This window comes from Cyprinodon variegatus, unplaced genomic scaffold (assembly GCF_000732505.1).
Source record: "Cyprinodon variegatus isolate N-32 unplaced genomic scaffold, C_variegatus-1.0 Scaffold700, whole genome shotgun sequence".
Classification (NCBI taxonomy): domain Eukaryota; kingdom Metazoa; phylum Chordata; class Actinopteri; order Cyprinodontiformes; family Cyprinodontidae; genus Cyprinodon; species Cyprinodon variegatus.
Window position 1 is genome coordinate 307,618 of NW_015151153.1, and position 12,673 is coordinate 320,290.

Below are 12,673 nucleotides of genomic sequence, written 5' to 3' on the forward strand. Positions count from 1 at the left end.
TTTTTAGGTAAAATATTATGTTACTCCACAGCCCCCCACCATGGGGGGCTGATGCTATGACGAGGGAGGCTGCAGCCCCGCAGCACCCCCCTTCCCGTGCCACTGGCCGCGGGAGAACAGGGTTGGGATGGGGGAGGCGCCCCTCGGCAATGACGACGGCGGCGGATGACGAATTAATCGCGCGACACAACTAATCGATGATTAAATTCGTTGCCAACGATTTTTATCGATTTTATCGATTCGTTGTTGCAGCCCTAATAATTTTCTATGGAACATGTGAGCTGTGAGCCCTTCTTTGTGTCGACCCAAGTCAGTCACCTATATTTTTATCATAATCCCAAACTTCTAACATTTAGACTAATTTTGTTGCTCAGGCGCGTGATTGACTTTGAAGTTCAGGATTGTGGGAGTCTGACTCTGCTGCCCCTCCATTACAGCCAGTGGTCAGCCCTGCAGAGCAGCTTCAGACACAGCTATAAATATCTGGGAGTTTCATAGCACAGCCTGGCTGGGTCACTGAGGTAGCAGCCCATAGGAAGAAAAGATGGAACTGACTCTGGTAACTTTATGACTTTATCATCACGCAGTTCAAATCCGGTTAATCTAAGTTTTTTATTTCTTCTAAAATGTAAAAGATATTTACTTTTCAGGAATTCGTCCTACCCTTCAGTCAAATAAAAACTGTCTGTTAGGGTTTCCAAGAGTCCTTAAAATCCTTAAATATTATTAATTTAAGTTATGGGCCCTGGAAAGTTTGAAGTCCTTGAATTTTTTTGGGAAGGTTTGAAAGTTGACGTGGATGACGACTGTTGACTGTTTAATAAATTATAAGTGTTTTTAATTAAGAGAACTTTTCATTTGAATGTGCTTTACTGGAGGCATCCATGTTTGTCAAAGAACACTACTGTCACCTACTGGTTTGTGACGTCACGGTGCGGTATCGGCTGTTGATCAAGTCCCAGTGCTGTATCTGGTGTTTGTCACAACGCGCTATTATCCAAGTCATCTTGAAAACATTCTTCTTCCAAATGTTGGCTACATATTACGTGTTTTTTCTCTGGCCAGAAGTTCGATGGCAAATCCTCCCTCTTCAAGTTGGCGATCCAACGACCAACCCGTCCGTGGAGGATCAGGAATCAGAAAGGTGAAATAACTCACTTTTACCCGATGTATTCCAACATCCAACTACCATGGCATTGTCAGTTTCACTATAGCTCTGGTGAATTTCAATGGTGAAGTCCTCTGGAAATCTTCAATAATTGTTGTTGATTGCAGATGTGTCTAGTAGTTCCCATTGATTTTGCTTGTAAAGCGGGGAGAATGGCGCTAGGCTTACCGCACCGTGACGTCACTGCTGGAAGATGGTAGGAGGGAGGGGTTACTATATTTGGCCAAAAATGGCCGCTCCCAGACTCAGTGATCGGGGCGAAAATCATCATTTTTATTTTTCTACTGATTAATGCTAAATTCATTAAATCATCGCGAACATATTCGTTTTAGGTATATAGATAATGATCCGTTGATTATTCCTTGCTCACAGGACTTTTCCTTTAATACGCATCAGGCTATAGTGGAAGATAGAACTGGAAGCTATTATAATCAGAGATGCATGGTTGGACTTTTATGTACCGTTTCTGCTTCTTGGGTTTTGTAAAGCCACTAGCTGCAATTACAGAAAGTATCCCTGAAATCTCACACCCTCTGCAACTCCCCGCTACGTTCCAGACCGCCTGTGTAAAGAAAACCCTTCAGCCTCCGTGGTTCCTCCTCTCTTGTTTCGCTCCGACTTCCATGGAGGTTGAGGAGAGCATGCGCGATATTATTATTTAAATCATAGGAGAAAAACATGTGGCTTAATTTAATATGACATAATTAAAACTCCCTATTAGTATCAATCACACACGTTTCTGCCCAAACATTATATTTTTGGTTGTGGGTCTTTGTAATAAGGATAATTAGGATCATACAAAATTAGTTTGTTCTCAACCTCCAAACTCAGCATCTCATCATCCATGCCTGAAATAAGAAGCTTCTTTTGAAGTTGTGAAATGCCTTCTTGGAAGTAGTTGTGACTGGATTTCAATTAAACTTTTAAGCCTCTGGGTATAAATAAATATTTTGATCGAGATTAGAAATCTGCTTCCTGTTGCATCCAACAGTTTGCATCCAATTATTTAAACAAACGGTCTTAGTTTTTGGGAATATATTAGAAGTATGCTCTAATTTGTAGTTACCAAGCTGTCGTTACCATATTTTAATTTGACAAACCAGATCTCCTCGACATTCTTTTTCCCGTTTGGTGCAATATCAATTCCAGATCTCAACCTGGTAGATTTTGACCAATAGTAGGTATAGCAAAGAATTATGGGAAAACAAAAGGTGGCTGTGATCCTCCCACTAGATTCACATATAATGTGGCATGTGACCACATTAAACGACCCATCCGAACCCCCTAACAGCCTTTAGAACGCCCCATGTGACCTCATTGGCCAATCCAGTTGAAAGCATTAAAGCCACCTTTTGTCCATCCTAATTTCTTTGTTCAACATACAGTATATTAATCTCAGTGCACCCCACCACTAGTTAGAACTGAAGAAGCCGAAATGTCTTAGATGTCTTAAATGTCCTAGAAAACTTCACGTCCAATTGCCTAAACTGAACTTTTGAAGCTTGACCACATAGAGATGACTGCCTATTGGACCATTAAACTTAGTTTCAAATGACAGACAATGTTAAATGCAACCTGCAGTGCTGGAAAAAGTTCTGCATCTTCCATAACAGACAGACACTGAAAGATCAAAAGAGGCTATTGCAGACATATCTCAGATAGTCATAGTAAAAATGTGCACCATTAAATAGTTTCTAACATCTCTGAGTTTCTTCTGGTGAAGTTTAAAACATACACTGCCTGGCTAAATGAAAAAGTCACCAACAAAAAAAAGGTCACTCACTCTAATACTTTGTTGGACCCCCTTTAGCTTTGATTACGGGATGCATTCGCTGTGGCTTTGTTTTGATAAGCTTCTGCAATGTCATCCAGTGTTGCATTATTTTTTCACCAAGATCTTGCATTGATGATGGTAGATTCTGACCGCTGCGCAAAGCCCTCTCTAGCACATCCCAAAGATTCTCAATGGGGTTGAGGTCTGGACTCTGTGGTGGCCAATCCATGTGTGAAAATGATGTGTCACGCTCCCTGAACCAGTCTTTCACAATTTGAGCCCGATGAATCCTGGCATTGTCATTTTGGAATATGTCTGTGCCATCAGGGAAGAAAAAGTCCATTGATGGAATAACCTGGTCATTCAGTATAGTCAGGTAGTCAGTTAACCTCATTCTTTGAGCACATATTGTTGCTGAACCTAGACCTGACCAACTGCAGCAGCCCCAGATCATAACACCGCCCCAACAGGCTTGTACAGTAGGCACTAGGCATGGTGGGTGCATCCCTTCACCTGCCTCTATTCTTACCCTGATTAACCCATCACTCTGGAACAGGGTCAATCTGGACTCATCAGACCACATGACCTTCTTCCATTGCTCCACAGTCCAATCTTTATGCTTCCTAGCAAATTAAAAAATGTAAGCTTTTTTTTCCGGTTAGCCTCACTGATTAGTGGTTTTCTTAAGGCTACACAGCTGTTCAGTCCCAATCCCTTGAGTCCCCTTCGCATTGTGCGTGTGGAAATGCTCCTAGTTTCAGTATTAAACATAGTCCTGAGTTCAACTGTTGTTTTTCTTCCATTTGATCTCACCACACGTTTAAGTGATTGCCGATCACGATCAGTCAGGATTTTTTTCCGGCCACATTTCTTCCTTGAAGATGATGGGTCCCCACTATCCTTCCAGTTTTTAATAATGCGTTGGACAGTTCTTAACCCAATTTTAGTAGTTTCTGCAATCTCTTTAGATGTTTTCTCTGCTTGATGCATGCCAATGATTTGACCCTTCTCAAACAGACTAACATCTTTTCCACGACCACGGAATGTCTTTCGACATTGTTGTTTAGGAAATGAGAAGCAAGTCATTGCACCAGTTGGGGTTAAATAACTTGTTGCCAGCTGAAAGATAATAGCCAATGAAGTAATTATCCAATAGGAGGCTCGTACCTATTTGCTTAGTTGAATCCAGGTGGCGACTTTTTTTTTTTGGCCTGGCAGTGTAGTACTGCAAGTGAAAATAGCCAACTCTGCATCTTATTCAGTAAAGAAGTGTTGTTCACGGGGAGGATCTGGTTGCATGTAGCTACTGTATGGTGCATTCACTGATAGGGAAAATATCCTATTTTTGAATTGCAGTAAGAATTCTGCCTGAACTTTGAGTGCAAACATTGATTTACTGCAGCGTTCTTCAAATCAAGATATACAAAATCTGATTCCTGAAAACAGAAACTGCTATCAGACAGAAGGTTTTTAACCTTAGTACCAAGCAGCTCTGGATCTCATAAACACAGGCTGCATTGTTACACAGTCATATGTTGCTGAATAGCAGTGATGTTGCAGCACAAACCAGTGTTTCACACTGTGAACACTGTCTGTTCTCACAATCTGCTCCTCTTCACCGACACATGCACACACTGGTGTCATGCGGTTGTGTTGTACTCCTGATGATGATGGTTGCTGTATAACATTTCTCTGCATCGAGGCTCCTCGGCCCACTGCAGCATCAGAAATGGGACTTCAGTCCTGTTATATAATGCATGATTTTCACCACCATTCATTTTCTGCTCTCAGCAGCCTTGACATTGTGAACAGCGTGCTTTTTACAGCAGAGAGTCAGAGCCAACCATATATTATCAGCTGACTTTATTTTTAGATATATGAGATGAAAGGGGCATGGTTGATGGGAGGGTTGTGATAATTTATTTTTTTGCCTTTTGATCTCCTGTTTTTCTTTGAATTTTAAAACAAATTCATTTAGTTAAATGTGTCAAAAAGGACATTTTAACAGCTTAAAAAAACAGTCATGTTTTATTGCTAGTTTTATAGGCAAATTTTAATCCCTTGGAGATTAACCATGAAAGTTACTGATGATGTAAAACCAGCCAGCTGGACAAGGTTTTGGATTAAAGTTGTAGGGAAGTCATATTTAAATGTCAAATCATTCTGCCTTAAACATGTATATAAATGTACTCTTTATCAGACCATATAATCCCAAAAGTTAAAAAATTTCTATTAAAAAAGAAATCCTGTCTTAAAATGTGTGGAGGTTTTTTCATTATTTTATGCAGGCCAGTTAGTTATACGTCAGCTTATACACCTAAATTCGGCCAATCATATATCAACGGTCATCTGTCAATCAAATTATTTTCGCTCATAGCATCTTTATTCATATGTCAGAGCTAATATACGCAACGGTTGAAATCAGAATCATTTCCTTTCCCATTGAGTTCCGTCCCAGTGTTCACGGGGATGGACGTCTGTGTCTTCAGCAGGCGTAGAGCTAACAGAACTGGCAGCGTTGCGAGGCAAGGGCTCAAACATGTACGGCTGGAAGCCTTCTACATTAAACCAAGCTTCTGCCGCCCTGGCGAACTCTTCCACAACATCTACACCCCACTTACCTCCTCTAAATGAAAAATGTATGACTGAGGAGACTCATCCACGACCTCCGACACAAAACTCTCCTCCTCTTGCATGTTTCCTCTGTCCATAGCGTTCCTTGACAGTGTAATTTCTAAGTCCCCAATTTAGTGCTACTTGGTCCCAATGGAATTTCCCATTGGGAACCTGCTAGCACTAAGTTGCTAACTGGTTAGGTAGATGCTTACGAGAAACCGGCCACAAACAAACATGCTTGCGAACCTTCCGCCAAAGGAAACAGAAATTATAGAGCAGCAAAGTAAAAATGCTCTGCAAATACATACATGTATAAATGACTTAAACAAGCACTTGTCTTTTCTTTATTTAAGTTCAAATGGTGTCTGGCTGTTTTTATAAGATGGATAATCTTCTCTGTGCTTCATAAACAGTCTTTTCTTAACTTATTTGCAGTGAATCTGACTGCATGCTTGTGTTAAATTACTTAGGTTAGTTTATCACAGCAGATAGATGCTGTAGCAGCTCATGCTAACTGGCTACTTGTTTGTTTATTGAAACGCTGTTTATGGTCTAGAGCAGTGGTGCTGAAGTCCAGTCCTCAAAAGCAACCATCCTGTAATCTGTAGGCTACGTTCACACTGCAGGCCTTGATGCTCAATTCCGAAATTTTTTTGTGAAATACGATTTTTTTGTGTTGCCGTTCATATTTCCAAATATATGCGACTTGTATGTGATCTCATGTGTGAACTGCAGTCATACTACTTAGGTGTCTCACATCGGAGTAGAGGACGCAATGACGTCATAGGCCAGCGTGCTCTGTGTTTACGGAAGTTAACATGGATGGTAGTACCGGCGCGCATCTAGTGGCCTTTCCAACCATAAAAATTCAATCTTTTCAATATGGTTAAATATAAATACTGCTCTCCGCATTATCATTCAAAATTTAGCATTAATCTTTATCTTTCAGGTTGTTTTTTTTTAAATGCATGAAGGGTGTATTTTCTGACTCATCTAGTAGAATAGCTTTAAACGGATTTGGAGTCAGTGGTTCATATAAACCAAAGCTATTGAAGAAGAACAGTAATTTTGCTATTAAAGGGTTACTACTAAAGGCTAAAATACGAAAAGGCTTAAAATGCAAGGAAAAACAGAGAATGTCTCATATGTCCAGGCTAGTAGAAAAATTAATACAGATTCTGAGTCAGTGGTTCACATGACATAGAAACTATTGAGGAAAAAATCTAAACTTTGACCAAAAAAAAATCTTTAAAAATATGAAAAATACTTCAAATTAAATTAAAAGATGTGCCTCATTTATGTAATCTAGTAGCAGGATTTACCATTGATTGTGTTTCAGTTGGCCACAAGACAATTTATTTATTTTTATTTCTCAAGATTGTTTAGTTCAGAAGTTTGTTGATGGTCCCAAAGTGAACCACCGGCCGTGAGAAGAGGGAGTAGCAGAGAGTGGTGACAGGTGCCACTAACTCAGCGGAGCTTGAGCTTTTTAATTTTCAAATGTAGAATACTATAAGACTTTAAACACGAGAGCAAACTAAGCTAAAAGTCTGTATAAGTTAGTTAAAGGGTCTGCTGTTAGATTCTAAGACACTCAGTGCAGTTTTTACCCATGGCCTTTAAGGGCACTATACCATGAAATTACAGACCAGGCGCCCCCAAAGTGGCTAAAAGTTAAACAGTTTTACTGCAGTTGCTGTTTACTCAACACAACTTTTCTTTCTGTCTTTTGTGTCTGTGTGTTAATCTATCTTTTTTATTTGGATAACTTTGTATCAGTTGATGCTTAGTCTGTTATGGTCCGTTTGGTATGGTGAGCCACCAGCCAGTTTCTGCTTAACTCCTCATTGTTTTCACTTAAGAGACAAAAAATGGAAAACTTGTGATTTCATAATGCTTTTTTTCCCCCACACAGAACTGAGTTTAAGGCGTATAAAGATGTGAAGCCAGTGAAGATGATTCGTGCAAAGTCTCAGTACCTGCCTCCAGATGAAAAGACGAGTTTAGAGACCAGCTACAGCGCCAACTTTAAGGGACTCGCTCCACTGCAGCCCGCTGACAACAAGGCCCAGGAGAGGAGGAGGATACGCAGTCTGTACAGCGAGCCCTACATAGACCCCATCAAACAGGTGAGAGTACCTACGTCTCAACTTGTAGTGCTGTAGTGATTGTCTAAGTGAGTCTAGAAAAAAGAAAAAGGGATTTATAACAAACTTGTTGGGGTTTTCTTACCCCACCTTCACATTTTGCTCATCTACTTGTGCCTGTGTGCAAAATAAGAATTGACAAAGGGCTGGAGAAGAAAACCATTTTTTCCCATGTCCAGTAAAACATTCTCACTTTTTATCACATTACAACCAGAAACTTCAGTGTAAATTATTGAAATTAATGCTAAAAATCTACAAAATCAAATGGAGACAGAAAATATCTGAAAAGGTTGGCATGCACGTGTATCAAGCCATTCGACTCTGACTCGCCTACTTAGCTTCAGAAGAAGTGCGTGGAATCACACCCTAAATGGTCTTTGTTCTGCTTCTTTGGACTGGACCAAATGCAAACCCAATTTTTTATCGTTAGGTTTGGTTTGCATTCAATTTATACTTTTTGTAAGTGGACTACTGCTCTTAACAACGCCACATCCGACAGAAATGATTAGGGCAGGACAGAGGTCAGACCTGGAAGATAAAGCAGACTCCAACAGGAGACCTTGCAGCGCCTCTGTCTAGAAGATAGCTCAACAAAAGGCACGCTATCCAGTCATAGCTGCTGGACTCCTTAAACTCTAGAGCACAGGTGTCAAACTAGGTCCAGAAAGGGCTGTGTGGCTGCTGGTTTTCTTTCCACCCAAGCAGTAGCACACCAGACTCCATTCATCTCATCAAGGTGAGTCTACTCTTAACCTAATGACTTGATGGGATGAATGGAATCTGGTGTCCTACTACTTGGGTTGACAGAAAACCAGCAGCCACACGGCCCTTTCTGGAACCACTTTGACACCCCTGCTCTAGAGGATCTGATGGACCCAGGGATGCTTTGTTCAGCTTTCCAAAGGAAATTAATTATACCACCCACTCCGTCTAATCTGGATCCACCGTGTTAAAGTGAAACCAACAAGCCGATGTCCCTGGGCTCAGGTTATCCTGAGCTATTTCTATAGTTATGCTGCTATAGGCTTAGACTGCTGGAGGACATAGGGCCCAATTTTCATCATTCTGCTCCATTCTGTCTTTATTCTCCCATTCTGCAGTATTTGTTAGTTCCACCCCTAACTGTATATCTTTCGTCCTCTGACATGGGATTTGGCCTGGCTGTCTTTTCAGGACGGAGCCACCTGGGGAGCTAGTTAACAGTTACCTTTTGTATCTCTGCTTTTTTATAAAAATCTGCTTCAGTCTCCTTCAACCACAGTCGCGCTCACACTGAGCCTGGTTCTGCAGGTTTCTTTCTGTTAAAATTGATTTTTTTTGCTCTCCACTGTCACTACATACATGCTTAGTTTGAGGGATTGCTGAAGAGTCAGTAAGTCGATGCAATCAGCTGTTTTTCCTTGGTTAGAAAACTTTGAACCAATATTACTGTATGATCTGGTTGAATTGTCTCTGAAAAGTGCCTTGAGATGACATGTGTTGTGATTTGGCGCTATAAAAATAAACTGAATTGAATAGATTAAATAGTGGAGCATTACGCTTACTAGGCAAATATCTGAAAAAGCATCAGGTAAGCAAAAGCGCTCAAAAGTGGCGATTTTCTAACTGGTTTTACAATTTGAGTAAACGCACCATATGGTTATAAAAAATATCTCAAATTCTAAAATGTCACCAACTGATCCATGCTCCTATCATGGACAGTGTATGCTACAACCTTCACCTAAACAAGATGTTATTAGTGAAAGCTGTGGAAGAGCTGCAGAGATCCACTGCTCACTGCCAGGACAGCTACAGTAGGAGTCATGCTCTTCACAATGCTGGCTTTTATGAAACTGGAGAAAAAAGAAAGCCTTTTGTTGCCAGAAAATCTAAAAACAAAACTAGTTTAATGATTGCTGCAAGCTACATTAGGAGCATAACATGTGAAAGAAGGACTGCAGTCAGATGAGACCAAAGTTGAACTGGAATCTAAACCTGAGCTTTTACTAAAAGAGGAAAGGGCAAAAATGTCTCTGATTTGATGATTTGAAACATAATCGCCAATCAAGTTCAATTGGCAACCAACATTTTTTCCAATACCATAGATTTACTGTCTCTGTTATGATTATGTTACCATTTAATTTCACTCTATCAACTAAGATACAAATAAAGTGAAGTTTTTGGTTGAAATGTGACAAAGTTAAACACTTCAATGAATGCAAACACTTCAGCAAGGCACCTCATGATCTAATGTGTTGAGACTTTATGGGTGGGGGTTATATATTTAAAGATGACTAAAGTTTTTTTCAGCTCAGGAATCATGTCTTTGCTGTCTGGCATCCTTAGGTTGACAGGTATAGTGCCCTACGCTCTAAACCTAAAAAGCCTGGAGCCACAGCCGCAGGCCAGGGTAAACCAGCGAGGAAAGCCAAAGATAAGCAAAGCGCCACGCTGAAGGGCTCCAAGAAGACGACCTCGGAGAATCAACCCGAGAACCGGCCGGCAGTCGGGGACAAGGAGAAAAGTAAAGAGATCAACAACAAACTGGCTGAGGCAAAAGAGTAAAAATCATTTAGCACTACTTCTCCTTTTCTTTCTTTCTGTGGGATCAAACATGGGCTGCAAAATTGGTTCCAACTTCTTGTCTTTGTTTTCGTCTCTCTCTACCTGCTTACTTGTTCTCTGCTTCGTCCTTCTCTGTCCTCTCACTACCTCCTGGCTACATTTATACTTCAGTCCCATGTCCGGGTGTGAACATGACACGCCATTGCTCTTCCTGTCTCACTCTGTACTAGATCACTATAGTAACGAGTGGGCGGAAGCTTCCTCTTTCTGTCTCCGCCATTTGATGCTACCCGCCTCCCCCACCCGCTGCTCACCACCATCTCCAGGTTGCCATGGCTACTTGGCTGCCTCGCCAACCAATTGGATGACTGTCGTTGCATGGGCTCATTTACAAGCACGTCTGAGGGGTTGGCTTTGATCAGCTGAGCAGATTGCTTAGTAGAGTTTATCAAGGATTTGTCTCTCTTCCCTTTTTTTGTTCTTTTTGGAAGCAAAAAAATGACTTATTGGCTCTTTTTTATTCAATCTTCATTTGTTTTTAAAAAGAAAATCTTTGATAAATGTACCGCTTGGGTATTCATGATGTGTCTGTGATCCACAGCTTGTTCTGTACTTTTCTGTCTGTGTTTAAATATCCATCAATGCTTTGGTAAATGTGATTTCCTTTCTAGTGTTTTATTATGAACTCTGTTCAATGATAGTAAATGTCGTAAATCATCTAAAGATCCTGCTCCCACCATTCAGCATCTCCTTCTTTAATGTATAACGCCCCATTTGTTTCTAGAGAGGCGGTTTAGTTGTATTAGAGCGATTATGCATTAAGGTCGAGCCCTCAGGAGAACAGAGCAGGATTCCCTATGAATTACATAACGCTGTGATGCAGACATAACCCTTTTAAACCAAAGCAGCACTACCATTCTAGTAATACGAGAGGGAGGCGTTATGGAGCAAATGCTGGTCCATTATTTTTGTAGCAGAGAACATGTTATGTAAATAGAAATTTAAAAAGAATGCAATCCAGAAATGAAACTTGCTTTGCATTAATTCACTCAAATGGATGGAAACATTATTAGGCCCGAGCAGCAAAGCGCTGCGAAGGCCTATTGTATTTCGAAAGTTTCTTATTATTATTATTATTATTAGGCCCGAGCAGCAAAGCGCTGCGAAGGCCTATTGTATTTCGAAAGTTTCTTCTTCTTATTATTATTATTACGATTCTTGTTATTATTATTATTTTTTTTTAAGTTTTCTCTAAATTGGCATCACATTTGGAAGGAACACTGCTACTGTCATTGTGGCAAAATACAACACGATAATGTGCATCAACAACAATGTCAGTCATAGTGTAGTTAAACATATTTCATGGCAGCTTTTTCAGCATTAGTTCAGGGAATACAACCTTTCAATGAATGTCCACTTTACTAAATCATTCATCATATTTCTAAACATCTATCCAAGAACTTATGCAAGTCCCTCATGTTTATTGTCATCAGTTCTCATTCTTATTACATCATTAATCCTCCAGCGAACACAGTTCATGCATAACATATCCACTATCAGCATGTAGTTAGTCCACCTGAGCACAGTCCATGTATAACAAAACCACTATTAGTGTATAAATGATGCAATCACTACATATTTAGCATAAGGTAGACATAAGACTAGTAAATATGCACAAAAACTGACATTTTTTAAATAGAGCAAATCAGTTTGGCATTTTTTTCCTTCACTGGTTTGGAAGGTAATTGTGTTTTGGTCTTCATGCTAGACCAGAAACATGTAGAGTTCGGTTCTGCATTATTGACATTGTTTATTAAAAACATGATGCAGGATGAGCTTTATGTGGTTCTGTCTGTAAATAGAAATGTTCAATAAATTTCCCCCTAAATGTCTCCCAGCACTAAATGCTTAATTGCGATAAAGACAGACTTTTATCACAAATATCACCACCTGCATTAAACTAAAGTGGTAACTAGTCTGACAGCGTAACAGAGCGACATACCCCGTCTTTTAATGATAGTTTAAAATCTGAATTATCCATAATTTTATTCAGTAACCTAATAGGCTCTTGTTTTGTTACTTCTAAATATTTCTTGTCTAATAATGTGCAAGACATTTTTTTGTATATTCAGTTTTTTAATTACATGTACTACTTGTTTTTTTAAATTCAGCGTAAGAAAATCGCTGCTCGTTTTTAATGAAAGATCCCCCTCGATACAAGAGAAAACTGTTTAACCCTATAATGCCAAATGTATCATATTTGATACATACGGTTTCTGAAATGTTTTGCGTCTGACACCTTTTGCATAATTTAATGGTAAAAACTTTGCTCAAAATCCTATTGTACACAATCAGATATACCTGATAACAGCCAGTAGAAGACTACACAAAAAATTAGAAAATTTCTAAAGAAATTTTGAGGGG

General features: G+C 39.8%; 1 protein-coding gene across 3 annotated transcripts in view; it reads left to right on the forward strand.

Moving 5' to 3' along the window:
• The window catches only part of map6 (microtubule associated protein 6), a 31,787-nt gene that overhangs the window by 14,094 nt on the left and 5,020 nt on the right, over positions 1–12,673 (forward strand). For 2 of the 3 annotated variants that reach the window (XM_015394623.1, XM_015394624.1), the window contains exons 2-3: positions 7,474–7,687; positions 10,031–10,245. In XM_015394623.1, coding sequence (XP_015250109.1) covers positions 7,474–7,687; positions 10,031–10,245 — 429 coding nt within the window. Of the gene's footprint in view, positions 1–7,473; positions 7,688–10,030; positions 10,246–10,479; positions 12,605–12,673 lie in introns of those variants that run through there. The other variant, XM_015394625.1, reaches the window with a different exon arrangement.